The sequence below is a fragment of the Phallusia mammillata genome, chromosome 8 (genome assembly GCF_965637545.1).
Source record: "Phallusia mammillata chromosome 8, kaPhaMamm4.hap1.1, whole genome shotgun sequence".
NCBI lineage: Eukaryota > Metazoa > Chordata > Ascidiacea > Phlebobranchia > Ascidiidae > Phallusia > Phallusia mammillata.
The window spans coordinates 15,879,964-15,907,539 of record NC_137259.1 but is presented as its reverse complement, the minus strand read 5'-3'; the positions used below and the strand labels follow the sequence as shown (position 1 = coordinate 15,907,539).

At 36.3% G+C, this 27,576-nt stretch overlaps 4 protein-coding genes and 2 long non-coding RNA genes across 7 annotated transcripts in view; 5 read left to right on the top strand and 1 right to left on the bottom strand.

Annotated features, from left to right (window-relative positions):
- LOC145203854 (organic cation transporter protein-like) overlaps positions 1-1,477 on the top strand; it is an 8,395-nt gene extending 6,918 nt beyond the window's left edge. The window contains exons 12-15 of the mRNA XM_080076189.1: positions 22-130; positions 184-302; positions 385-520; positions 623-1,477. Coding sequence (XP_079932315.1) covers positions 22-130; positions 184-302; positions 385-520; positions 623-710 — 452 coding nt within the window. The 3' untranslated portion in view covers positions 711-1,477. The remainder of the gene's footprint in view (positions 1-21; positions 131-183; positions 303-384; positions 521-622) is intronic.
- On the top strand, positions 1,249-27,576 carry LOC145203852 (organic cation transporter protein-like). 2 transcript variants are annotated; one of them, XM_080076187.1, is made up of 20 exons: positions 1,249-1,312; positions 2,356-2,463; positions 2,856-2,982; positions 3,039-3,142; positions 3,729-5,079; positions 5,361-5,468; positions 5,526-5,652; positions 5,711-5,814; positions 6,150-6,304; positions 7,078-7,202; positions 7,264-7,344; positions 25,751-25,774; positions 26,157-26,243; positions 26,322-26,422; positions 26,489-26,571; positions 26,629-26,778; positions 26,887-26,995; positions 27,049-27,167; positions 27,250-27,385; positions 27,488-27,576. In XM_080076187.1, exons 5-20 carry the CDS (start codon positions 4,934-4,936, stop codon positions 27,573-27,575), a joined length of 1,743 nt encoding a protein of 580 aa, XP_079932313.1. In that variant the 5' UTR covers positions 1,249-1,312; positions 2,356-2,463; positions 2,856-2,982; positions 3,039-3,142; positions 3,729-4,933; the 3' UTR covers position 27,576. The 2 variants fall into 2 exon arrangements, with proteins under 2 accessions (XP_079932313.1, XP_079932314.1); XM_080076188.1 differs by having other exon boundaries at positions 27,250-27,392; positions 27,488-27,553.
- On the top strand, positions 1,706-3,789 carry LOC145205588 (steroid transmembrane transporter SLC22A24-like). Its single transcript, XM_080078320.1, has 5 exons — positions 1,706-1,851; positions 2,356-2,463; positions 2,856-2,982; positions 3,039-3,142; positions 3,729-3,789. The coding sequence occupies exons 1-5, from the start codon at positions 1,706-1,708 to the stop codon at positions 3,787-3,789; spliced, it is 546 nt and encodes a 181-aa protein (XP_079934446.1).
- LOC145203860 (uncharacterized) lies at positions 16,645-19,016 on the top strand. The gene is made up of 2 exons (XR_013853408.1): positions 16,645-17,877; positions 18,119-19,016. It is a non-coding gene; the product is annotated as an uncharacterized LOC145203860 (long non-coding RNA).
- LOC145203861 (uncharacterized) lies at positions 20,845-22,235 on the bottom strand. The gene is made up of 2 exons (XR_013853409.1): positions 21,926-22,235; positions 20,845-21,683 (listed from the first exon to the last, which is right to left on the bottom strand). It is a non-coding gene; the product is annotated as an uncharacterized LOC145203861 (long non-coding RNA).
- LOC145203858 (uncharacterized) lies at positions 22,454-25,547 on the top strand. The gene is made up of 5 exons (XM_080076192.1): positions 22,454-23,163; positions 23,324-23,368; positions 23,719-23,772; positions 23,957-24,151; positions 24,312-25,547. Exons 1-5 carry the CDS (start codon positions 22,974-22,976, stop codon positions 24,377-24,379), a joined length of 552 nt encoding a protein of 183 aa, XP_079932318.1. The 5' UTR covers positions 22,454-22,973; the 3' UTR covers positions 24,380-25,547.

The window sequence follows — 27,576 nt, the reverse complement described above, 5'->3', positions numbered from 1 at the left end:
TATGTTTTCAATTTTTTGCAGCATTGATAACACTAGGTGTCGTGTTTGCATTCATAGCCAAATTTGGGATTTCTGGGTCGTATGGAATCATCTACCAAGTGACAAATGAACTTTATCCAACCGTTATAAGGTGAACAACTTAGGCGAGCAATTAGCCTAAAATTACGTCATTGACATTTTTAGGAGCACTGGTATGGCAATCGGCTGTCTAGCTGCTCCTATTGGGGGAATAACCGCTCCTTACGTCATATCGTTGCAAAACATGATCACGTGGTTACCAAACGTCATATTTGGTGTATTAGGTGAGATTTGGTACCAATATGTCCAAGAGTTTTAGTGTCAGTAAAAATAGGTTATATTTGTGATGGTTATCCTTTATTCAAGCTTTGATTGCTGGAGTTATAGCTCTTAGCGTTCCGGAAACGAAGGGAAAACCTATAATGGAAACAATTGAGCAGGCTGAGATATTCTACAAGACAGGAGAAGTTGTAAAATTAAATAAACTCTCCAGTAATCCTGAGTAAGTGGTATGTTTGTTTCTAAATAAATCGTATTTCATTTTAGAGTGTTTTTCGTTTAAGTGGCGTTTTTTTTGCAAACTGATTTAGCTTTATATTAACAGTAAAGAAAATGAAATGGAATTGGATTTCGCCGTTTTTGACAACGCTGGTTTTGAGCAAGAACAAACTGAAACAGGCGTTCAATTTTGATGTGGCAGGCATTTGGGAATTCGTCAACAAACGTCTACACAATTTGTCTTTCATGCCTTTGACCTAGTTTAAAACTGCCGACAAAAATGCTAATGGACAAGTAGCGAAAAGAATTTTTTCTGCTTCTGAAGTAACAAATAGCTTCTCAAAAATACTAAACTTATCCAGAACTGCGATAAATTTTATGGATTGGCTGTTCTGGGACAATTTTGCGCATTTATAACGACTTAAGATACATATTCTGCATCTAATTCCCATCTAATTCTAAAAAGAGTTCCGAATCTTGTAGCCAAATTTCAGAGCATCTCATTAAAAATAAATTGCTAGAAACCATTTCGTCTGTTTTTGAGTTATTTTTTTGTTTGTGCCAAAATTGACAGCACGCGGTGAGCCACGAATCGCTATTAAATATACATTTGGGCCACAGACCAAAAAAGTTTGGGAACCCCTGCCCTAAGGCAAGTTTAATTTGTTTTTAAAACACTGTCAACTGATCTTAACCTGACTTGGTATTCCAGCGCGTTACCCTAATTGCAACTCGTGTTGTCCCCCAGGGTGGCTCCAGAACGTGAAGGCGATGCAACTGTGATCGGACAGAGTTGGTTAGTCTGCGTTTGGATAACGTGCTCTTGTCGCGGGCGGGGTTTTAGTGTCCAATGGTTTCGTTTTTATTGTAATGTTAAGTGCAACTTTAGTCCACTTTTGTTGTCTAAAACTGTTCGTATTTTAGTCCGCTTTTATTACGAGTACTAAAGCCAGATTGCTTATTCGTCTCTGTGTTAGCGATAGCATTTAGGGTAGCGTGCGGTCTATTTACTGGTTTCATCAGCTAGCTGTTAGAGCAGTGTCCTTTACCTTAGGTGCAAAACTAATAGCGCTACAGTTGACTTGTCAATATTTGTCGCCACAAATACCACAAAGACTGAACTAGGAAAAGCGGTTCATGATGCCTTGTCAAATCATTGACAAGCTGAGATACCAGAGAACGTTAAAGAATGATCAGCTTTGATACGATATTGGAGAGAATTGGTGGAATAGGGCTTAGTCAATTCCTGGTTTGTTTATTTCTTAGTTATCAGAGTACCTCTGGTGGGTTTCACTCTCTTGCTACTGTCTTTATAGCGTACCAGCCAGATTACAGGTGCAGTACATGTATTTTGGTCAGTTAACCTGAATATGCAGCAAACTATAGGATGTTTTGCTTGGTGGAAAAGTATGACATAAAACTTTGCGCAGCTGCAGTAGATAGAAATTTGTAACATATCCGAATGCATCATTTGTACGCCAGGCCGATTTAAGGCGTTATACCGAATTAGCCGGTGACCAGGCATTCACCATATAACAAGGCGTAGGCTATAGATAAATCTAACTTGCGACCGCTGGGCTGCACCCACGCTTCAGGGCTGATCCCGGCTATTCATGTATGTCTCAACTGAATACCGGTTGGAGTTTATGGTTAGAAATGGTTATAATATGCACAACAAGGTGTTAACTATGCACGAAAATTAAAACGTAAAAAACGTTGCACAGAATGTCATGGTTCTTTAGTATTGACAATTTACACAATATAAATAAATACGCATATAAAAGTATCCATTTATTTTTACCGGGGATTTTTGTTAACTTACGTTTCCTAATATTGCAGATGTCAAGTTCCACCAATAGACAATGCAACGGTTTATCCGAATCTTACCGAATCCGACATACTTAACTACACAACACCTTATGACGAATCCTATCAGTATTGCTACAAGTAAGTCTACAAGTTAAAATCCCCAGAACATAGTAATAATAATAATAATATTGGACTGTTTCATAAAAACAGATAAAAAACATAAATCGTTTCTTCTAATAACAGAAATATATATTTCGCCTTAATAAATAGGCATCGTCAGTTTCTGCAAAAAAGCAAACATGTAGTAGGCTGTCGATAAAAAGTAGTGAAAAATAAAATAGTTAAAACACTTATAAAATTTAAAACTGTACAAATTAAAAAACTGCGAAGCACAAAACTGTTTCAGCCCCAGAACATAGAATTTTTCGAGACTGGTGAACAAAAGATAAGAGTTCGGCAGAGTCATATTACAGCAACAATATAAAAAATGACTATTGTTTGATGCTATTTTGTAACGATATGATTTGCAGATATGGATATAATTACACAACATGTGATGGAACTCTGTCCTGTGTAAACCAATCAGCCAAATCTATCCAATGCGACCAAGGTTATTGGTACGACAGAAGTTTGTTTACGGAAACAGTCGGCGCAGAGGTGATTTGCCAACATATCTCCTCTACCTTTTATTTTTAATACTTTTTGCGTTTCAGTTTGATCTTGTATGTCAACGAAGTTACCTTCTTCCCCTCTCTACATCAATGTATTATGTGGGTATATTGGTCAGCTCGCTTTTCGTTGGAAATCTTGCTGACAGGTAAGTAGATAACAATTAAAATAAAGGTCTTCACGCACGATTTGCTCTCATTTGTATCTATTTTACGTGTCATAGGCTTAATTTTTTTTACCGATCTGTCGCGAATTTCATCGTCTCTCCGCAGCAATAAACATTTACGACACTATGCACAAGGACATGTTTAACTTAGGAGTCGGTTAATTGACTTGTTGTTTATTGGTTCGTTGCGGGCTACTATCGCCGAAAAATGCAATCTTAAAACGTGATCTTAACCAGTCGTTTTTTACAACTTTGGAAACGTTTATTTCCATGCTAAAATCGGTTAGCTATCGTATATAGAACAAATCTATTTTGCTTGTGCAAGCATCTTCAGTATCTAAAAAGGCAACATAAAAGGGATTGAAATTAGACAGGGCGTATAGTTCTATCTCAAACAAAACCAACCCTCAATTGAAAGCCTTCAGACAAAACTGACCAGAAACACGCAGTAAAAGATAAAAATCGCATGAAAGATAAGAACCGTAACAATGACAGTGGCTTTTTTGTCGTTTTCTGTGTGGGTACAAAAAGTAATCGAAAACGATTTCATTCTTACGTCTTTTTACAGATCTTTGAAGAATTTAAACAACCGGAACTCGATTCCAACAGTTATGATAACAGAGGAATAAGAAACGGTCGTTCAATTTTAATCAGAACAAATTTGGGATGTAACCTAATTAATCGTAGTGATTTTCAAAGTAATTTTTAGTCAATCAAAATTCTCTACAAAAATAACGCAAGGTCATACGAGATTAAAAAACTTTTGCATGTGAAAGTAACAAAACAGTAATGTTTGGAAATATTTTGTCTCACTCCTTAGTTGCTGTTGGAACTGGTTTTCAATATTTTGCGATTGTGAATATCTGTGGATTCAATCAGAGTTGTAAGACCGGCTTTTCGGGCCGGGTTCGGGCTTAGGTTTCTTTAAAAAAACGGGCTTGATTCGGATCTGACTTTTCACTCTGTCAGTATTTTTTTGATAAATTTAAGTAGCTATAAGTTGCTGGACCTGCAATAATGTCAAAAAGCCCTAAAACGCCTTGTATAAGGCCAATTGTCTATTCTTGCATATTGTGTTTGTTGTCTTGGTCTTTCCTGAGGCTTCAATGTATAGGCATGTCTATAAAACTTTCTGGCCTAAACGGGCTTCTTGAAAACGAATCGGGTTCGGCCAGGGTTTCGGACTTGTGCTTTCGTGTTCGGGTTCGTGTTGTCTTCGATGTGAACTTCTATGGTTTTAAATGCATTTGCAGTAGCGGAGAAATAAGAAATTATGAACAAACGAAAAATCCTCGTACAACAAAGCAGGGAACCCATTTTTTCAAACTTCCCCGCCACTGTCAATCGGTGGAACTCCTAAGGTGGTACGGGGTACGCTAGTAGCTTCCTCTATACTTGATTTAAAAATAATCATAAATTGACATTTTACCTGACCTTATAACATAAAAGCCCAGGTTTGGGACAGAACTCAGGTAGAAATCGATAGAAAATGTGGTCAAGTGGTACGCGATCAGTATAAGGTTGAGACCGTGTTTAAAACAGAACGTTTTTGATCTGATAAACAAGGCAACGCATGACAACATCAACCCCACTGCGATTCACAGTATGCAAACATTGCACCCACCTATAATCATTTACTTCAATGCATTCAAGTGGAATGGCGCGCAGACATGTCAATATTTGTTGCAATAAATAACATAAGTGCCACAGATCAGGGAAAAGCTCTGTCAAACCAGCGACAATACAAAATAAGCTACTAGAAAACGTTGAAAAATGATCAGCTTTGACACGATATTGGAAAGAATTGGTGGAATTGGGCTTAGTCAGTTCCTAGTTTGTTTATTTCTTAGTTATCAGAGCACTTCCGGTGGGTTTCACTCTGTGGCTACTGTCTTTACAGCGTACCAGTCAGATTACAGGTGCAGTACATGCCTAGACTGAGATGCTTTATAACTTACAGTTGGTAAAGAATGCCATAAAATGTTGTGCACATTACGTGAAACGAATTTGCAACATAACAATATTGCACTTAACCAAATTGATCGGGTTGTGTACTATAATGTTTTAACCCTAAATTAACACTAATTTGTCATTCAAAATAAGACAGTTTGTACGAATGTTATCGATGTTTATAATTTATACAATGAGTTCTTGGACATTTGGAATTGATCATATATATTTACGTTTCCCAAATTTGCAGATGTAAAGTTCCACCGATAGACAATGCAACGGTTTATCCGAATCTAACCAAATCCGATATACTTAACTACACAACACCTTATGACGAATCATACCAGTATTGTTACAAGTAAGTCTTTGCTAAAGATACTCCATGTGTGATATCTCGTAACACACGGCTTTTCAGATATGGATATAATTACACAACATGTGATGGAACTCTTTCCTGTGTAAACCAATCAGCCAAATCTATCCAATGCGACCAAGGTTATTGGTACGACAGAAGTTTGTTTACGGAAACAGTTATCTCAGAGGTAACATAGCAACATGTCCCTTCCTTGGTCTATATTGTAATGCTTTTTTGCGTTTCAGTTTGATCTTGTATGTCAACGAAGTTACCTTCTTCCCCTCTCTACATCAATGTATTATGTGGGTATATTGGTTGGCTCGTTGTTGCTTGGAAATCTTGCTGACAGGTTAGCAAATTGGTTCCCTACCTTTTTTGACGAATTCCTCCCTTAACAATTCAAAACAATTCATTTCTCCATAATATACTACATAGTAGATGGCAAACCATATAAAGGTGGTTTTAAATCAGAGTTTTCATTAACATAACAAGTCATATTTCCAAAGCTTAAGTGCCCCCACTTTAGGGTTATTCCTCCCATGTTGGGAACGATGGGGTTAGTAGATAACAAATCGTCGGTCAAGACGGTAAAATGTGTAAATGTATCACGTTTAATTTAAACACCAATAAAAATGAGGTACTTGACACACACTTTATTGTTCTGATTTATATTTTATTTTGCAGATACGGACGCAAACCCACCTTCATTGTCACAACTGCTCTTTCAATTGCCTCCTATTTTGCATGCGCCTTCAGCAACTCGGCGGAAATGTATTCGGCGGTTCGATTTTTTCTAGCTGCTTTTAGAAATGGATCAAGCATTACCACTTTCGTGTACAGTAAGTCAATGTTACATGATTTTTAGGCCTTGGAGAGGAAATACATTTACTGGTCCCACATTCAAACACTCATCATGATTTAATTGTCCTTTGTTTGTAACTTATGAAAAGAGGGAACCAAAATCCTATACTGGGCAACTACATCAACAGTTTTAAGCTTCATAGAAATAGAAAAAGTTTACACGTGGTAGCTATTACAGTTTTAATATTCATGGGACTCTTATGAGTGCTGGTGCAGCGGACCGGCTGCACGCTATTCTCATGGGATCTGCATAACTTTACTGCTATTTATAAATACCCTACTTGAAGGTTATATATCCAAAAGTCCGGACGGGTTGTTACATCTTTGATTTACCTATGATAGCTGGGCAGGTTTTACCAAAAAATTGTGCAGCAGAATCATTTTGACATAAAAAACTGGTGCAATGTTAGTTTATCTCATATTCCGTTTAAATGCATGATAATTTACATCCACAACCTAATCGTTGAGTAATAATCTGAGCAGTGAGATAAAATGGAAATTTGTTATGCGATCAACAAGAATCGTTTATATTTAATTTTTTTCAGTCTATGTTTATATGCTGCCCAAAATGCTTCATTAAACTGATAACATGTGTAGCACAAACTCGGCCACAAGCAGAAACTAATAAATTTTGTTAAACCACTTTTTCGCTACAAAAACACTTTTTGAGATGCACTTTTTATTCCCTTTTTTTGAAAAGGCTTGGCTTCAAACGCTAACCATTTTAACTAAACTACTAACTTACTTTTAGTCATGGAGATTACTGGGGCAAAATACAGGACAATGTTTGGAATGATTTATCAAATATTCTACACATTTGGAATTATGATATTATCTGGTGTAGCATACTACTGGAGAGACTGGCGTGAGATCATGGTAATTTTTACAATACGAGACGGATTGTACACCATCTAACAACAGTAATTTTATTTATTAGTTCGTGCTCTCAATTCTGTCTATTCCACTTCTTTTGATTTCAATTGTTATCCCTGAATCTCCCAGGTGGCTTTTTGCAATGGTAATGGGGCATAATGCAATTTTCCATTAACTCGGAAATACCGTTAGCGAAACCGTTCCGAGTAACAAAATTTCGTTCCAAATTGAACAATTTCGTTTCGGAACGAAAATTTTGTTCCGAATTTTGTTCCAAGTTACAAAAATTTCTGGTACGTCGTAACGAAAATTTTTGAACAGAAAAACATCGTTAAATTGGGGGTAACAAAAAATTTTGTTACCGTATTTTTTTGTTCATTAGATGGCGACAAAGAGAATTTTTTAAGCATATTTTAAACATTTTGTGTTTTAAATCTGCACATACATGGTGAAACCACACAAATTGAATCTCGTTCCGATAAGTGTTAGCTGTCACAAAATTTTGATACAAAATTGTTAATTGGAAAAAATTACGTTACAAAACTATTAGATGGAACAAAATTTTGTTACGGAAAACTGTTAGATGGAACAAAATTTTGTTACGAAAAGTGTTAGTTGGAACAAAATTTTGCTACGGAAAAGTGTTAGTTGGAACAAAATTTTGTTACGAAAAGTGTTAGCTGTAACAAAATTTTGTTACGAAAAGTGTTAGCTGTAACAAAATTTTGTTACAAAAAGTGTTAGTTGGAACAAAATTTTGTTACGAAAAGTGTTAGCTGTAACAAAATTTTGTTACGAAAAGTGTTAGCTGTAACAAAATTTTGTTACAAAAAGTGTTAGTTGTAACAAAATTTTGTTACGAAAAGTGTTAGTTTGAAACATACTTTAAGTTGCGAAAATCAACGGTTTTCAATCAATTTAGCTCGCAAAAAGCTAAAGCTCTAAGAAAATTTGTTACAAAAAGTGTTAGTTGGAACAAAATTTTGTTACGAAAAGTGTTAGTTGTAACAAAATTTTGTTACGGAAAAGTGTTAGCCGTAACAAAGATTTTTATACGAAAAGTGTTAGTTGTAACAAAATTTTGTTACAAAAAGTGTTAGTTGTAACAAAATTTTGTTACGAAAAGTGTTAGCTGTAACAAAATTTTGTTACGAAAAGTGTTAGTTGGAACAAAATTTTGTTACAAAAAGGGCTAGTTTGAAACATACTTTAAGTTGCGAAAATCATCGGTTTCAAATAAATTGAGTTCGCAAAAAACTTTAGCCGTAACAAAATTTTGTTACGGAAAAGTGTTAGTTGGAACAAAATTGTTACGAAAAGTGTTAGCTGGAACAAAATTGTGTTACGGAAAGTGTTAGTTGGAACAAAATTGTTACGAAAATTGTTAGCTGGAACAAAATTTTGTGATGAAAAGTGTTAGCTGGAACAAAATTTTGTTACGGAAAGTGTTAGTTGGAACAAAATTTTGTTACGAAAAGTGTTAGTTGGAACAAAATTTTGTTACGGAAAAGTATTAGCCGTAACAAAAATTTGTTACGAAAATTGTTAGCTGTAACAAAATTTTGTTACGAAAAGTGTTGGTTTGAAACATACTTTAAGTTGCTAAAATCATCGGTTTTCAATCAATTTAGCTCGCAAAACGTTAAAGCTCTAAGGAAATTTGTTACGGAAAAGTGTTAGTTGGAACAAAATTTTGTTACAAAAAGGGTTAGTTTGAAACATACTTTAAGTTGCGAAAATCATCGGTTTTAAACAAATTTAGCTCTCAAAAAGCTTTAGCCGAAACAAAAATTTGTTACGAAAAGTGTTAGCTGTAACAAAATTTTGTTACGAAAAGTGTTAGCTGTAACAAAATTTTGTTACGAAAAGTGTTGGTTTGAAACATACTTTAAGTTGCGAAAATAATCGGTTTTCAATAGATTTAGCTCGCAAAACGCTAAAGCTCTAAGAAAATTTGTTACGGAAAAGTGTTAGTTGGAACAAAATTTTGAGGCAACAAGTGTTAATTGGAACAAAATTTTGAGGCAACAAGTGTTAATTGGAACAAAATTTTGTGACGAAAAGTGTTAGCTGGAAAAAAATTTTGTTACGAAAAGTGTTAGTTTGAAACATACTTTAAGTTGCGAAAATCATCGGTTTCAAATAAATTGAGTTCGCAAAAAGCTATAGCTGTAAGAAAAGTTTGTTACGGAAAAGTGTTAGCTGGAAAACAATATTGTTACGAAAAGTACTATTTGGAACGGAGTTTTGTTACGAAAAGTGTTTGCAAACACGCTAGACCGCACGAGACTGAATACGTAATTCACATGTTAAACTGCCACTAACTCCAATTGACAGAAACAACAAATAATTTTCGCAACAGCTTTGTAGTTTCCTGATTTTGCCGCTACTATCTAGCTTACTCAGCAAAACTGCAGCTGCAAGATAAGCGATAAGCGATAAGCGTCAAAATCGTTGCTTAAAAAGGGGGAACAGATTCTCAAGGACTGAACGCCTTTCTAAAGCGATAATGCTACTGTTAAGTTGCGCAATGTCACGAATGCACTAAAGTTGGTGGTAACTGTAGAAGGCATAAATTGTGGCAGTCGCAAATTCCGTGTACCCTAATAACATAACTCGATTAACATCGATCTAATGTGTGGGACAAAACTATTACGTTTTTGGCAGGTCGAAACAATACAAATGCAAAAACAGTTTGATATCCAAGAAATTGCAACCAGCGTTCTAGCCGGAACGTAACTTTCCGATTGTTAGCGCATAAAACTCCGTATTAAACCCTTGTTACGTCACAATTGGCGATTAGATAACAAGCGAATACAACAGTTTGAAGGCTCAGGGCTTTGAGATAACGACTCCCTGTTATCAGCGGTAAACGGAAACGATTTGGGCCTATTTAATTTACGCAAAACTTTTTGAAAAGGGGGGTCCGGATTTATTATCACATTAATTTACAACTTGATGAACAGATTGAGTTGCACAATAAAGATCAGTTTTAATGATTATTACGTCATAATCTATATTGTGATGCTTTTACTACCTGTTTTATCGTATTGTTTGCACACAATAGGCCTACAAAAAGACTGACGCATATGACTGCTAGGCTGGTAATACTCTTTTCAGTAACACAACATCTCTTTCGGGCAGTTTGAAAATCAAAAGTTTTGGCAAAGGAGATTTAATTACATCACGGCCGCCAGTACATATATTTTAATGTGGCCGTACGGACGCAGATTGCACAGCCTTAACTGAAAGTTTGAGGAACGGTTTAATTACTATCGTTTCTATTCAAAACATAAGAATTTGTATTTACAAATTAAATTTCGCTAAATGTCTGTTTAAATAATAGCTTTGAAAAGTAAGAAACATTTAGTATAATCAAAAAAATCTAAAAAAATACTACAAATGTTATTGACTGTTCGTGAGCCGCATGCGGCCGGCGGGCCGCGAGTTTGACAAGCCTGCTGTATCTGACTGCAATTTGGAGTTGGCCAGTGAAAACCGTTTGAATTTATGTCAAACCGTTCGTGTTTTATAACCGAAAGGTGCTTGTCTGTATGTCAGCGCGCCTTAATTTTAACGGTCGTTCCTTGCAAATAATGCGCATGTACGCTTCTTATTTCCGATTTACATACTGGAATGACCTAAAACTTTGCATGCTGTATCTGAGTGAAATTTGGAGTTGGCCAGTGAAAACCGTTTGAATTTATGTCAAACCGTTCGTGTTTTATAACCGAAAGGTGCTTGTCTGTATGTCAGCGCGCCTTAATTTTAACGGTCGTTCCTTGCGAATAATGACCATGTACGCTTCTCATTTCCGATTTACTCATTGGAATGACCTGTAACTTTGCATGCTGTATCTGAGTGAAATTTGAAGTTGGCCAGTGAAAACCGTTTGAATTTATGTCAAACCGTTCGTGTTTTATAACCGAAAGGTGCTTGTCTGTATGTCAGCGCGCCTTAATTTTAACGGTCGTTCATTGCGAATAATGAGCATGTACGCTTCTGAATTCCGATTTACTTACTGGAGTGACCTATAACTTTGCATGCTGTATCTAAGTGAAATTTGGAGTTGGCCAGTGAAAACCGTTTGAATTTATGTCAAACCGTTAGTGTTTTATAATCGAAAGGTGTTTGTCTGTATGTCAGCGCGCCTTTAACGGTCGTTCATTGCGAATAATGACCATGTACGCTTCTGAATTCCGATTCACTCATTGGAATGACCTATAACTCTGCATGCTGTATCTAATTGCAATTTGGAGTTGGCCAGTGAAAACCGTTTGAATTTATGTCAAACCGTTCGTGTTTTATAACCGAAAGTTGCTTGTGTGTATATGTCATCGCGCCTTAATTTTAACGGTCGTTCCTTGCGAATAATGACCATGTACGCTTCTGAATTCCGATTTACTCTATGGAATTACCTGAAACTTTGCATGCTGTATCTAACTGCAATTTGTAGTTGGCCAGTGAACACCGTTTGAATTTATGTCAAACCGTTCGTGTTTTATAATCGAAAGGTGTTTGTCTGCATGTTAGCGCGCCTTAATTTTGACGGTCGTTCCTTGCGAATAATGAGCATGTACGCTTCTCATTTCCGATTCACTCATTGGAATGACCTGTAACTTTGCATGCTGTATCTGAGTGAAATTTGGAGTTGGCCAGTGAAAACCGTTTGAATTTATGTCAAACCGTTCGTGTTTTATAACCGAAAGGTGCTTGTCTGTATGTCAGCGCGCCTTAATTTTAACGGTCGTTCATTGCGAATAATGAGCATGTACGCTTCTGAATTCCGATTTACTTACTGGAGTGACCTATAACTTTGCATGCTGTATCTAAGTGAAATTTGGAGTTGGCCAGTGAAAACCGTTTGAATTTATGTCAAACCGTTCGTGTTTTATAATCGAAAGGTGTTTGTCTGTATGTCAGCGCGCCTTTAACGGTCGTTCATTGCGAATAATGACCATGTACGCTTCTGAATTCCGATTCACTCATTGGAATGACCTATAACTCTGCATGCTGTATCTAATTGCAATTTGGAGTTGGCCAGTGAAAACCGTTTGAATTTATGTCAAACCGTTCGTGTTTTATAACCGAAAGTTGCTTGTGTGTATATGTCATCGCGCCTTAATTTTAACGGTCGTTCCTTGCGAATAATGACCATGTACGCTTCTTATTTCCTATTTACTCCATGGACTTACCTGAAACTTTGCATGCTGTATCTAACTGCAATTTGTAGTTGGCCAGTGAAAACCGTTTGAATTTATGTCAAACCGTTCGTGTTTTATAACCGAAAGTTGCTTGTCTATATGTCAGCGCGCCTTAATTTTAACGGTCGTTCCTTGCGAATAATGACCATGTACGCTTCTCATTTCCGATTCACTCATTGGAATGACCTATAACTTTGCATGCTGTATCTGAGTGCAATTTGGAGTTGGCCAGTGAAAACCGTTTGAATTTATGTCAAACCGTTCGTGTTTTATAACCGAAAAGTACTTGTCTGTATATGTCAGAGCGCCTTAATTTTAACGGTCGTTCCTTGCGAATAATGACCATGTACGCTTCTCATTTCCGATTCACTCATTGGAATGACCTATAACTTTGCATGCTGTATCTGAGTGCAATTTGGAGTTGGCCAGTGAAAACCGTTTGAATCTATGTCAAACCGTTCGTATTTTATAACTGAAAGGTGGTTGTCTGTATGTCAGCTTGCCTTAATTTTTAACGGTCGTGACCTGCCCAAAATGACCGTGTGCGCTTCTCATTTCCGATTTACTCATTGGAATGACCTATAGCTTTGCATGCTGTATCTGAGTGAAATTTGGAGTTGGCCAGTGAAAACCGTTTGAATTTATGTCAAACCGTTCGTGTTTTATAACCGAAAAGTACTTGTCTGTATATGTCAGAGCGCCTTAATTTTAACGGTCGTTCCTTGCGAATAATGAGCATGTACGCTTCTCATTTCCGATTCACTCATTGGAATGGCCTATAACTTTGCATGCTGTATCTGAGTGAAATTTGGAGTTGGCCAGTGAAAACCGTTTGAATTTATGTCAAACCGTTCGAGTTTTATAACCGAAAGGTGCTTGTCTGTATGTCAGCGCGCCTTAATTTTAACGGTCGTTCATTGCGAATAATGACCATGTACGCTTCTGAATTCCGATTTACTTACTGGAGTGACCTATAACTTTGCATGCTGTATCTGAGTGAAATTTGGAGTTGGCCAGTGAAAACCGTTTGAATTTATGTCAAACCGTTCGTGTTTTATAATTGAAAGGTGTTTGTCTGTATGTCAGCGCGCCTTTAACGGTTGTTCATTGCGAATAATGACCATGTACGCTTCTGAATTCCGATTCACTCATTGGAATGGCCTATAACTTTGCATGCTGTATCTGAGTGAAATTTGGAGTTGGCCAGTGAAAACCGTTTGAATTTATGTCAAACCGTTCGTGTTTTATAATTGAAAGGTGTTTGTCTGTATGTCAGCGCGCCTTTAACGGTCGTTCATTGCGAATAATGACCATGTACGCTTCTGAATTCCGATTCACTCATTGGAATGGCCTATAACTTTGCATGCTGTATCTGTGTGCAATTTGGAGTTGGCCAGTGAAAACCGTTTGAATTTATGTCAAACCGTTCGAGTTTTATAACCGAAAGGTGCTTGTCTGTATGTCAGCGCGCCTTAATTTTAACGGTCGTTCCTTGCGAATAATGACCATGTACGCTTCTCATTTCCGATTCACTCATTGGAATGGCCTATAACTTTGCATGCTGTATCTGAGTGAAATTTGGAGTTGGCCAGTGAAAACCGTTTGAATTTATGTCAAACCGTTCGAGTTTTATAACCGAAAAGTACTTGTCTGTATATGTCAGAGCGCCTTAATTTTAACGGTCGTTCCTTGCGAATAATGAGCATGTACGCTTCTCATTTCCGATTCACTCATTGGAATGGCCTATAACTTTGCATGCTGTATCTGAGTGAAATTTGGAGTTGGCCAGTGAAAACCGTTTGTATTTATGTCAAACCGTTCGAGTTTTATAACCGAAAGGTGCTTGTCTGTATGTCAGCGCGCCTTAATTTTAACGGTCGTTCATTGCGAATAATGACCATGTACGCTTCTGAATTCCGATTTACTTACTGGAGTGACCTATAACTTTGCATGCTGTATCTGAGTGAAATTTGGAGTTGGCCAGTGAAAACCGTTTGAATTTATGTCAAACCGTTCGTGTTTTATAATTGAAAGGTGTTTGTCTGTATGTCAGCGCGCCTTTAACGGTCGTTCATTGCGAATAATGACCATGTACGCTTCTGAATTCCGATTCACTCATTGGAATGGCCTATAACTTTGCATGCTGTATCTGTGTGCAATTTGGAGTTGGCCAGTGAAAACCGTTTGAATTTATGTCAAACCGTTCGAGTTTTATAACCGAAAGGTGCTTGTCTGTATGTCAGCGCGCCTTAATTTTAACGGTCGTTCCTTGCGAATAATGACCATGTACGCTTCTCATTTCCGATTCACTCATTGGAATGACCTGTAACTTTGCATGCTGTATCTGAGTGAAATTTGGAGTTGGCCAGTGAAAACCGTTTGAATTTATGTCAAACCGTTCGTGTTTTATAACCGAAAGTTGCTTGTCTGTATATGTCATCGCGCCTTAATTTTAACGGTCGTTCCTTGCGAATAATGACCATGTACGCTTCTTATTTCCTATTTACTCTATGGAATTACCTGAAACTTTGCATGCTGTATCTAACTGCAATTTGTAGTTGGCCAGTGAAAACCGTTTGAATTTATGTCAAACCGTTCGCGTTTTATAATCGAAAGATGTTTGTCTGTATGTTAGCGCGCCTTAATTTTGACGGTCGTGACCTGCCCAAAATGACCATGTACGCTTCTTATTTCCTATTTACTCTATGGAATTACCTGAAACTTTGCATGCTGTATCTAACTGCAATTTGTAGTTGGCCAGTGAAAACCGTTTGAATTTATGTCAAACCGTTCGTGTTTTATAACCGAAAGTTGCTTGTCTATATGTCAGCGCGCCTTAATTTTAACGGTCGTTCCTTGCGAATAATGACCATGTACGCTTCTCATTTCCGATTCACTCATTGGAATGACCTATAACTTTGCATGCTGTATCTGAGTGCAATTTGGAGTTGGCCAGTGAAAACCGTTTGAATTTATGTCAAACCGTTCGTATTTTATAACTGAAAGGTGGTTGTCTGTATGTCAGCTTGCCTTAATTTTTAACGGTCGTGACCTGCCCAAAATGACCGTGTGCGCTTCTCATTTCCGATTTACTCATTGGAATGACCTATAACTTTGCATGCTGTATCTGAGTGAAATTTGGAGTTGGCCAGTGAAAACCGTTTGAATTTATGTCAAACCGTTCGTGTTTTATAACCGAAAAGTACTTGTCTGTATATGTCAGAGCGCCTTAATTTTAACGGTCGTTCCTTGCGAATAATGAGCATGTACGCTTCTCATTTCCGATTCACTCATTGGAATGGCCTATAACTTTGCATGCTGTATCTGAGTGAAATTTGGAGTTGGCCAGTGAAAACCGTTTGAATCTATGTCAAACCGTTCGTGTTTTATAACCGAAAGTTGCTTGTCTGTATATGTCATCGCGCCTTAATTTTAACGGTCGTTCCTTGCGAATAATGACCATGTACGCTTCTGAATTCCGATTTACTTACTGGAGTGACCTATAACTTTGCATGCTGTATCTGAGTGAAATTTGGAGTTGGCCAGTGAAAACCGTTTGAATTTATGTCAAACCGTTCGTGTTTTATAACCGAAAGTTGCTTGTCTGTATATGTCATCGCGCCTTAATTTTAACGGTCGTTCCTTGCGAATAATGACCATGTACGCTTCTTATTTCCTATTTACTTACTGGAGTGACCTATAACTTTGCATGCTGTATCTGAGTGAAATTTGGAGTTGGCCAGTCAAAACCGTTTGAATTTATGTCAAACCGTTCGTGTTTTATAACCGAAAGTTGCTTGTCTGTATATGTCATCGCGCCTTAATTTTAACGGTCGTTCCTTGCGAATAATGACCATGTACGCTTCTTATTTCCTATTTACTCTATGGAATTACCTGAAACTTTGCATGCTGTATCTAACTGCAATTTGTAGTTGGCCAGTGAAAACCGTTTGAATTTATGTCAAACCGTTCGTGTTTTATAATCGAAAGATGTTTGTCTGTATGTTAGCGCGCCTTAATTTTGACGGTCGTGACCTGCCCAAAATGACCATGTACGCTTCTTATTTCCTATTTACTCTATGGAATTACCTGAAACTTTGCATGCTGTATCTGAGTGCAATTTGGAGTTGGCCAGTGAAAACCGTTTGAATTTATGTCAAACCGTTCGTGTTTTATAACCGAAAGGTGTTTGTCTGTATGTCAGCGCGCCTTTAACGGTCGTTCATTGCGAATAATGACCATGTACGCTTCTGAATTCCGATTCACTGATTGGAATGGCCTATAACTTTGCATGCTGTATCTGTGTGCAATTTGGAGTTGGCCAGTGAAAACCGTTTGAATTTATGTCAAACCGTTCGTGTTTTATAACCGAAAAGTGCTTGTCTGTATGTCAGCGCGCCTTAATTTTAACGGTCGCTCCTTGCGAATGATGACGATGTGGCACTAGATAGTCTGTAAACACTGCATTCCTCTCAGTACACAATCAAATATTCACTTCTTTAGAAGTATGAAAAAAAGTTTCAAGTGCACTGGTTGAAAACAAGTACTCTACGTCAGATGTAGGCTAATCAAAGCATGAACTACAGAAAGTGCCAAAGATTAGAACAACAACAGAAAGAGTCACTTTTCACAAAATCATTTAAAGTCATGTGCGAAATATGGGTGTACGTTATCTAGTGATGTGTTGTGTATTCTATTAAAACGATGAAATCTATCACTGTTTCGTGTTTGTATTGTGCCATGTTCATTGTACCTTGATGTGTGTAATTTTGATTGGAATGGAAGCAATAATTTACCAACCAAAGTATTTTATCGTTTTGTAACACACCTTTTGTTACAACTTTTGTTAATGCTATAGCTAATGTTGCAAAAAAAGGAATATATTCTTTAGAATCATTTTGAACTAGCTATGGGACGTCTTGACAATAATTGATGAGTCAACAATATGCAACTTGCTGATTCAGCACTTATTGTCACTGTAAAAGCACCCGATTCGTCAACAAGTGCTCGATTAGAAGCGCTTGTGTTATGAAAAAATCCCCGTTTCTTATCGGGCGATGTTATAATTTTAGAACATGTGTTATAACACAGCCCGATTTTATCGGCAATGGTAGTGAAGCATTAAATTTATTTTTTATTGAAAAATATTATATTTTCTGTGGAAATAATCGCCGGTGAAATGGGTTTTACATGAAATTGGCAGTTAAATGTGAACTGTTATGACAAAAGCAAACGCATTTTAAGCAGCGAAATAGCAGCAGTCCCAGATTCTCCTCGATTGTAAACTGTAAAATACAAAATGGGCAAAGGTTGTTGTATCTAATAGGCATCCATGTTCTGATAACAAATGGAGTAATAAAAAGTGACAGTTCAGGTGGGGGAAGCATTTCTAGTGCTTCATGAAGCAAACTAAGGCCCAGCACACTATCAAATGAAGGACTTGGGACATTGGATTTGAAAAGCAATGATACATGGTAAGTGGTTGTCAATTGTCATGATATGCTTGTCATTCTCAACTGTTTCTATTATTTTAGAAGATGGTCATTTGTTATTTTTTAGGCATGTTAAAAAATATGGTAGCTCATCTCTAGTGTGATCCTGGTTTTGTAAAACATTGGCTTTCATTTCTACTGGCCTAACTCAAGCATTTTTGTGTAAACTCCTACTTGTCAAATTAAATGTTGCCTATACTTTTTCTTTTATTTTTTGTTGCAGTTCAACATCTGGAAAACTGAATAGAAGCAGAAAAAAGCAGCACAATCATTCCAAAGGTAATTCAAGATTGCCTTGGACAACATGGAAGAAAGTAATTGATTGTGGAAGAATGGTGTGGGTGAAATGAGCTCACTGAAGTGTCAGCTAAATCATTGATGCATACAAAATGCTTCTTGCCTCGCTTGCATGGGAACATTTTATTTTAAGATATTCACCACACACTTCAGTTTTACATGAATCGAAATATGTGTGTTTTTTGCCGCTGTACTACCCGAAGGCAGGTTTATTTAACAATTCTTGTGCCCAATTTAAAGCAAACTTGTTATGTTAGATGTGTTCAATGATTTGTTGGTGTTATTTTAATCTCGTACCCAAATTAAGGCAAACTTGTTGTGTTGGTTAGATGTGTTTAAACATTTGTTGGTATTAACGCTGTCTTACCTACATGACATAATCATGGCGTCGTTAAAAAAGCATCTTTTGGGTAAATATTTATACATTTTCACTTTGATGTAGACTCTTTCATTAAAAGTGATTCATCAGACAGGAATGAAAAACCTTTATTTTCAACCAGTAATCTCTATGATACAACCTCATCTTTCACATGGTAGCTGGTTTAATTTTATTTCAGTAACTCGCAACACATTGCATTTTCAGCTGAACAATGTTGTTTCACCTTTTTTGTTTCTCAGTCTGTTCACTTGATGACCCCTTTTTAGTGTACTCATTGTAAATGCAGGTTTTTGCTTGATAAATCAATCTTCTAATTATTTATCCTCTTCACATTTATTTCTTCTTTCATATAACTGTGGCACCCAATATGAGTATGTTATTGTGTGGAAATTGGGTTTATGAGGTGCTTTATTTTTTCATTAATAAAATGTTGCCCTTAACTGTGCATTTGTTATTTCATCATTTTAAGTACTAGTATTAACTGGTTTAAAATCACAAAGGGCTTGATGTAAACAAAAACGGTTTTCACAGGTCAACTCTAAACTACATCTAGTAAACGCATAAAAAATATCTTTAGAATCTAACCACCACATGATAAATGAGAGGCGTACATCATAAGCGAACGAAGGGCATGACCGCTTTAAAATGATTTTTCGCGCTGACGACCTTTGTAGCATATACACGCTCCAGATCACAAACGGATTAAGATAAATGAAAACGGTTTTCACAGGTCAACTCTAAAATACATCTAGTAAACGCATAAAAAATATCTTTAGAATCTAACCACCACATGATAAATGAGAGGCGTACATCATAAGCGAACGAAGGGCATGACCGCTTTAAAATGATTTTTCGCGCTGACGACCCTTGTAGCATATACAGGCTCCAGATCACAAACGGTTTAAGGTAAACAAAAACGGTTTTCACTGGTCAACTCTAAAATACATTGAGTAAACACATACCAAATATCTTTATCTTCTAAGAAGAACATCAAAAACAAGAGGCGTACATCATAAGTAAACGAAGGACACGACCGCTAGTGCTGTCGATTTCATGTGGGCCTATAGCATGTAAATTTCTTGTAGCGTGTAGAATACAATCTCAACGTATAGTGATGATGAGCGCCTCTTGATTTTAGGGTAATGATAGGAATTGATTGATATTTTGCATGCGACGTAGGTCTAGTTTAAAGTTAACCTGTGAAAACCGTTTTCAATACTTTATGTCGTTTGTGTTCTGGAGCCTGTACATGCTACTGGGTCGACAGCGCATAAAATTATTTTGAAGCGGTCATCCCCTTCGTTCGCTTGTACGCCTCTCATTTATGATGTAGTGGTTAGATTCTAAAGATATTTGGTATGTGTTTACTAGATGTATTTTAGAGTTGACCTGTGAAAAACATTTTCATTTATCTTAAACCGTTTGTGATCTGGAGCCTGTATATGCTACAAGGGTCGTCAGCGCAAAAAATCATTTTAAAGCGGTCATGTCCTTCGTTTACTTATGATATACGCTTCTCATTTATGATGTGGTGGTTAGATTCTTAAGATATTTTTTATGCGTTTACTAGATGTATTTTAGAGTTGACCTGTAAAAAACCGTTTTTGTTTCCCTTAAACCGTTTGTGATCTGGAGCCTGTATATGCTACAAAGGTCGTCAGCGTATAAGATTATTTTAAAGCGGTCATGCCCTTCGTTCGCTTATGATGTACGCCTCTCATTTATCATGTGGTGGTTAGATTCTAAAGATATTTTTTATGCGTTTACTAGATGTATTTTAGAGTTGACCTGTGAAAACCGTTTTCATTTATCTTAATCCGTTTGTGATCTGGAGCCTGTATATTCTACAAGGGTCGTCAGCGCAAAAAAATCATTTTAAAGCGGCCATGGCCTTCGTTTGCTTATGATGTACGCCTCTCATTTATGATGTGGTGGTTAGATTCTTAAGATATTTGGTATGTGTTTACTAGATGTATTTTAGAGTTGACCTGTAAAAACCGTTTTCATTTAACTTATACCGCTTGTGATCTGGAGCCTGTATATGCTACAAGGGTCGTCAGCGCGAAAAATCATTTTAAAGCGGTCATGCCCTTCGTTCGCTTATGATGTACGCCTCTCATTTATCATGTGGTGGTTAGATTCTAAAGATATTTTTTATGCGTTTACTAGATGTAGTTTAGAGTTGACCTGTGAAAACCGTTTTTGTTTACATCAAGCCCTTTGTGATTTTAAACCAGTTAATACTAGTACTTAAAATGATGAAATAACAAATGCACAGTTAAGGGCAACATTTTATTAATGAAAAAATAAAGCACCTCATAAACCCAATTTCCACACAATAACATACTCATATTGGGTGCCACAGTTATATGAAAGAAGAAATAAATGTGAAGAGGATAAATAATTAGAAGATTGATTTATCAAGCAAAAACCTGCATTTACAATGAGTACACTAAAAAGGGGTCATCAAGTGAACAGACTGAGAAACAAAAAAGGTGAAACAACATTGTTCAGCTGAAAATGCAATGTGCTGCGAGTTACTGAAATAAAATTAAACCAGCTACCATGTGAAAGATGAGGTTGTATCAAACAAGCTATCATAGAGATTACTGGTTGAAAATAAAGGTTTTTCATTCCTGTCTGATGAATCACTTTTACTGAAAGAGTCTACATCAAAGTGAAAATGTATAAATATTTACCCAAAAGATGCTTTTTTAACGACGCCATGATTATGTCATGTAGGTAAGACAGCGTTAATACCAACAAATCATTGAACACATCTAACATAACAAGTTTGCTTTAAATTGGGCACAAGAATTGTTAAATAAACCTGCCTTCGGGTAGTACAGCGGCAAAAAACACACATATTTCGATTCATGTAAAACTGAAGTGTGTGGTGAATATCTTAAAATAAAATGTTCCCCTGCAAGTGAGGAAAGAAGCATTTTGTATGCATCAATGATTTAGCTGACACTTCAGTGAGCTCATTTCACCCACACCATTCTTCCACAATCAATTACTTTCTTCCATGTTGTCCAAGGCAATCTTGAATTACGTTTGGAATGATTGTGCTGCTTTTTTTCTGCTTCTATTCAGTTTTCCAGATGTTGAACTGCAACAAAAAATAAAAGAAAAAGTGTAGGCAACATTTAATTTGACAAGTAGGAGTTTACACAAAAATGCTTGAGTTAGGCCAGTAGAAATGAAAGCCAATGTTTTACAAAACCAGGATCACACTAGAGATGAGCTACCATATTTTTAAACATGCCTAAAAAAATAACAAATTACCATCTGCTAAAATAATAGAAACAGTTGAGAATGACAAGCATATCATGACAATTGACAACCACTTACCATGTATCATTGCTTTTCAAATCCAATGTCCCAAGTCCTTTATTTGATAGTGTGCTAGGCCTTAGTTTGCTTCACGAAGCACTAGAAATGCTTCCCCCACCCTGAACTGTCACTTTTCATTACTCCATTTGTTATCAGAACATGGATGCCTATTAGATACAACAACCTTGGCCCATTTTGTATTTTACAGTTTACAATCGAGGAGAATCTGGGACTGCTGCTATTTCGCTGCTTAAAATGCGTTTGCTTTTGTCATAACAGTTCACATTTAACTGCCAATTTCATGTAAAACCCATTTCACCTGCGATTATTTCCACAGAAAATATGATATTTTTCAATAAAAAATAAATTTAATGCTTCACTACCATTGCCGATAAAATCGGGCTGTGTTATAACACATGTTCTAAAATTATAACACCGCCCGATAAGAAACGGGGATTTTTTCATAACACAAGCGCTTCTAATCGAGCACTTGTTGACGAATCGGGTGGTAAAAGCCTACGCTCCGTGCGTCATCTACCACAAATTCAGAAAGAAACAGAAAGAGAAACGTGAACAATATGTAAAAGAAAAAAGTAGAAAGCAGCTTAAGGATCTCGACACACCAAAGAAAGCAATCTTGCAATATGAAAACAACAACAAGATCACAAAAGAAATGGACAGGGTCCGTCAAACTAAGTTTAGAAACTAAAAAAAAACATTTGGAGCTTTTGTTGGGCGACATTTTCTGTCGTGTAATATGCAGACTAGGATGCAGGGGTGGAATATTTAGAGGAATGAGGCGAGATGAACTGTTAGGAAAAGAGGAAACTGCCCAAGGAATTTTTCAATTTTAGCTGAAAAGCAGAAAGAACAAAATCGACATGGTTGCATTGTTTTGTCCAAACTTGAATATGATCACCTCAAGGTGTCATCTGACGTGCATGGGCTGTTTTGAAACATAAGCCGGGAGAGAAATCTCAAGCTTTTCCATCATTGGTTACTGCTGGTGCTGAAATGGAAGCCACTACATTCAATAGACTTTTCAAACTGGTTTCTATCAACGTAAATGGCAGTTTCAGCAACTGATGTCAGAAAAGTAATAACAACCAAAATGCGAGATGCTCCAGCAGAAGTTCAAAAAGCAGTTGCCAGGTCCGAGGGGCACTCAATCGAAATGTTAAATCGGGTGTATGACTTGTCTCATCCTTTGAAAATTGTTGAAACAGCTAGGATGGCTATGGAGGAGGTGGTTTCAAGTAAGTACCCGTTTACTAATTCATTTTCAACTACCCTACAGGATTTTTCTTCAATAGTTTCTGTTTCGCAATTTGGTCAGTTAAAACCTTTTCATCATTATATTCTAGATGATATAAGTATGTTTTAATATGATATTAAATAGTTGTTTGTTTTGTATAGAAGATATATCTCAATCTCACCTGGATCAGGAGTCGTCAGAATCTGGTATGTATATGACTTACATACTACAATCAATGTTAGACAGGCATTCACATGTTATAAGTAAGCACTCTAGTTGTGCATGGTGTGCTTGCCACCTATACAGTCATTCCATAACGACCATTGGGGCTGTAATCTAACTTTATATTACATTATACAAAAGCAGCAATGCCAATAAATTTGACATAAGAGTCACAACTCAAGCATCTTCCTGCCATAAGAAGGAAATTTTAAACTAAACTCTGCAAGAATTTTGACTGTTATGTCAAATATATTGACTTCATTATTTTTAGAGTTACGCTTATTTTGCCCTAACTTAATATTATACTTGTCTAATTTCATTTACTGTGTCACAGAAAGTGGAGAAACAATCGCAACCACAACGACAAAAAATCAAAAACTCAGCACTGGTAGGCTTGCGTTTTTTGCTTTCAGTATTTTATTTATTTCAATGCAATTTTAATAACTGACAAGTTTACTTGATTGCAACCAATCGCTGTCATGAACTACCTCTGAACATAGTGCATTGAAGTTGTTATAGTCCAAGTCATGGCAGTTATAATTGTATTTACAATTATTTATATTATGTTGCAGATGAATCATTGTATATAATGGTTCAGTTTGTGGACGATAATGAAGTTTTACAAATTTTTCGAATCTCTGACTTAAAAACATTGGACAACAAGAAATTTAAAGACTTCTCTCAAATTCCTGAAGGTGGTTTATGCAAAGCGAGGTGGCCAGCAGACAAGCTGTTTTACAAAGCTAAAAGAATCCAACAGTCGCTATGTAAGTTTACTAGACTTGAACTTTTTAAAGGTTAGTAATACCAGATACAATTAGGATAATTGTAACAGCCTAATGACATCCCATTAGATTAAACGTACATGAAAGAATATAAAATTCCAATCTTTCCAAGAAAAATTAATATTTTTTTGTCTACTTCCAGGTACACCAACTAAAGAAAAATGCAGCTCAGATTCTGAAGCATCACCAAAAAAGAGAAGACTTTTCTAAATTATTTAAAATAACATGTCATGCAGTTACATTGTTTCTGTAAAAGAACTTTTTTCTATTCATATATTTTCTATTCATATTTCTCACTGTAGTTGATAGTCTGTGATGCAGCTTTAAAATTACCTAATTTATTGACTGCCAAACAAACATACATTAACTTACATTTTACATGTCCCAAGCTATTTTGGAAACTTAAAATCATTGCATTTCTGTTTTGCATTGCCATTAACCCTTATCTTAGTGAATGTTTCCAATGTTCAGTGTTCACTTTCATTATTTTTGTAAATAATCATTTATTTTCATCGCTGTATATTCTTTTTGCAACAATGTTGTTGAAGCACTAAGCCCCATTATACTGTTGAATGTTATCAATGTTCGGTGTTCACTTCTCTTTTTTTGTACATAATCATTTATTTTCATCGCTGTACGTTCTTTTTGCAACTTTGTTGTTGGAGCCCTAAACCCCATTTTACTATTGAATGATTCCAATTTTCGGTGTTCACATCCCTGTTTTTGTACATAATCATTTATTTTCATCGCTGTATGTTCTTTTTGCAACTTTGTTGTTGGAGCCCTAAACCCCATTTGTACAAAATCATTTATTTTCATCGCTGCATGTTCTTTTTGCAACAATGTTGTTGAAGCCCTAAGCCCCATTTTACTATTGAATGATTCCAATGTTCAGTGTTCACTTCCCTTTTTTTGTAAATAATCATTTATTTTCATCGCTGTATGCCCTTTTTGCAACTTTGTTGTTGGAGCCCTAAGCCCCATTTTACTATTGAATGTTCCCAATGTTCTTTTTGCAACAATGTTGTTGAAACCCTAAGCCCCATTTTACTATTGAATGTTTCCAATGTTCGGTGTTCACTTCCCATTTTTTGTATAAAATCATTTATTTTCATCGCTGCATGTTCTTTTTGAAACAATGTTGTTGAAACCCTAAGCCCCATTGTACTATTGAATGTTTCCAATGTTCGGTGTTCACTTCCCTTTTTTTGTAATTAATCATTTATTTTCATCGCTGTATGTTCTTTTTGCAACTTTGTTGTTGAAGCCCTAAGCCCCATTTTACTATTGAATGTTTCAAATGTTCTTTTGCAACATTGTTGTTGAATCCCTAAGCCCCATTTTTCCATTGAAAACTTTCACTTCATCAAATTCCGAACTAATAAACACATAAAATTAATTTAGGTGTGCGGTGTAAATGCTAAAATTTGCAGACCTCTACCTCCATCTAACGGTTTTTCGTTGACTTGAAAAAATATGTTCCGAACAAAAATTGTAACATTATGTGGTGGTTAGAAACGGTTACCTATGCTAACAAAAATTATGTTACAAAAAAAAATCTCGTTCCGAACCATTACATAGGAAAAAGAAAAGAAAGGAATAAAGGTAAAAGTTTGGGTGTTTCACATATTTGAATTATTTGTCACAAACACTAGTATTTTTGCCTCCGATCAGTATTCTTTGTTCTTTTTGCGTCTCTGAATTATTACAGTATTTTGATGAATTTCGCGTAAACCTCAAAAACCAAAAAATATACAAGAACCCTAATTAAGTAGTAGTAAACCTAAAAAAACAGGCATTTTTTTTCTAACGCCCGCTCAACATACTAAAATACCAGAGATTATAGAAATCCTATAAGCGTAAAACATAGGAACGTTTAAAAATGTTGTGTTATCGTGACTACATGTATCAACTATGTTGTGTTTCGTTTATTCTTAAAATTCTAGACTGCTGTGCCATGCTTAGTACAAAGTCATCTGTCTTTTAGGTAACAAATATTTACGCAAGGTTGAACGGTGTAAAGTTAACTGAGGAAGATTGGAACGAAGCAAGAAAAGCTGGAGAGAAACAATTGGTGAAGTCAAATATGTCATTTGTAGTTGTACATCACATCACAAAATAATAATTGTTTAATAAAATAATAAAACCACAGGAAGAAAACGCTCAGCAGGTTTCCGAAAAATCTTATTCGTTTTTGGATCTCTTTAAAACTCCATTGATGCGCCTAATAACTTTAAAAGTCATGCTCAATTGGTGGGTTTAGAATTTTATGTTAGTTTACTAACAACTATTTGTTGTAAAGATGTATATTTTTAATAGGTTTGTAAACGATTTCGTTTACTACGGCATCGCATTGAACGCCGGGTCGTTGGCAGGAGACATTTTTGTAAACAACACACTTAGTAAGTTAGCCTAATCAAATCTTAAAAAGCAATTCTTGAAATGTAATAATCCGATAGATGGCGTGTTCGAACTTGCATCTTATGTATTTTGTTGGCTGACATTGGATCGAATTGGAAGGAGACTTCTTCTTTCTGGGATGTACTTTGTTTCAGGAGTAGGGCTTCTTGCAAGCGTGGTAGTGAACCAATATGCCGGGGACAATCAGTGTAAGTTTGTCTTCCTAGGATTTAAAAAAAATAGAAAATAGAAAACGTGTAGACAATGAAACTTTAACTGAAACAGACAATCTTAACTATGTTTTCTATTTTTTGCAGCACTGATAACACTAGGTGTCGTGTTTGCATTCATAGCCAAATTTGGGATTTCTGGGTCGTATGGAATCATCTACCAAGTGACAAATGAACTTTATCCAACCGTTATAAGGTGAACAACTTAGGCGAGCAATTAGCCTAAAATTACGTCATTGACATTTTTAGGAGCACTGGTATGGCAATCGGCTGTCTAGCTACTCCTATTGGGGGAATAACCGCTCCTTACGTCATATCGTTGCAAAACATGATCACGTGGTTACCAAACGTCATATTTGGTGTATTAGGTGAGATTTAGTACCAACATGTCCAAGAGTTTTAGTGTCAGTAAAAATAGGTTATATTTGTGATGGTTATCCTTTATTCAAGCTTTGATTGCTGGAGTAATAGCTCTTAGCGTTCCGGAAACGAAGGGAAAACCTATAATGGAAACAATTGAGCAGGCTGAGATATTCTACAAGACAGGAGAAGTTGTAAAATTAAATAAACTCTCCAGTAATCCTGAGTAAGTGGTATTTTTGTTTCTAAATAAATCGTATTTCATTTTAGAGTGTTTTTCGTTTAAGTGGCGTTTTTTTTGCAAACTGATTTAGCTTTATATTAACAGTAAAGAAAATGAAATGGAATTGGATTTCGCCGTTTTTGACAACGCTGGTTTTGAGCAAGAACAAACTGAAACAGGCGTTCAATTTTGAT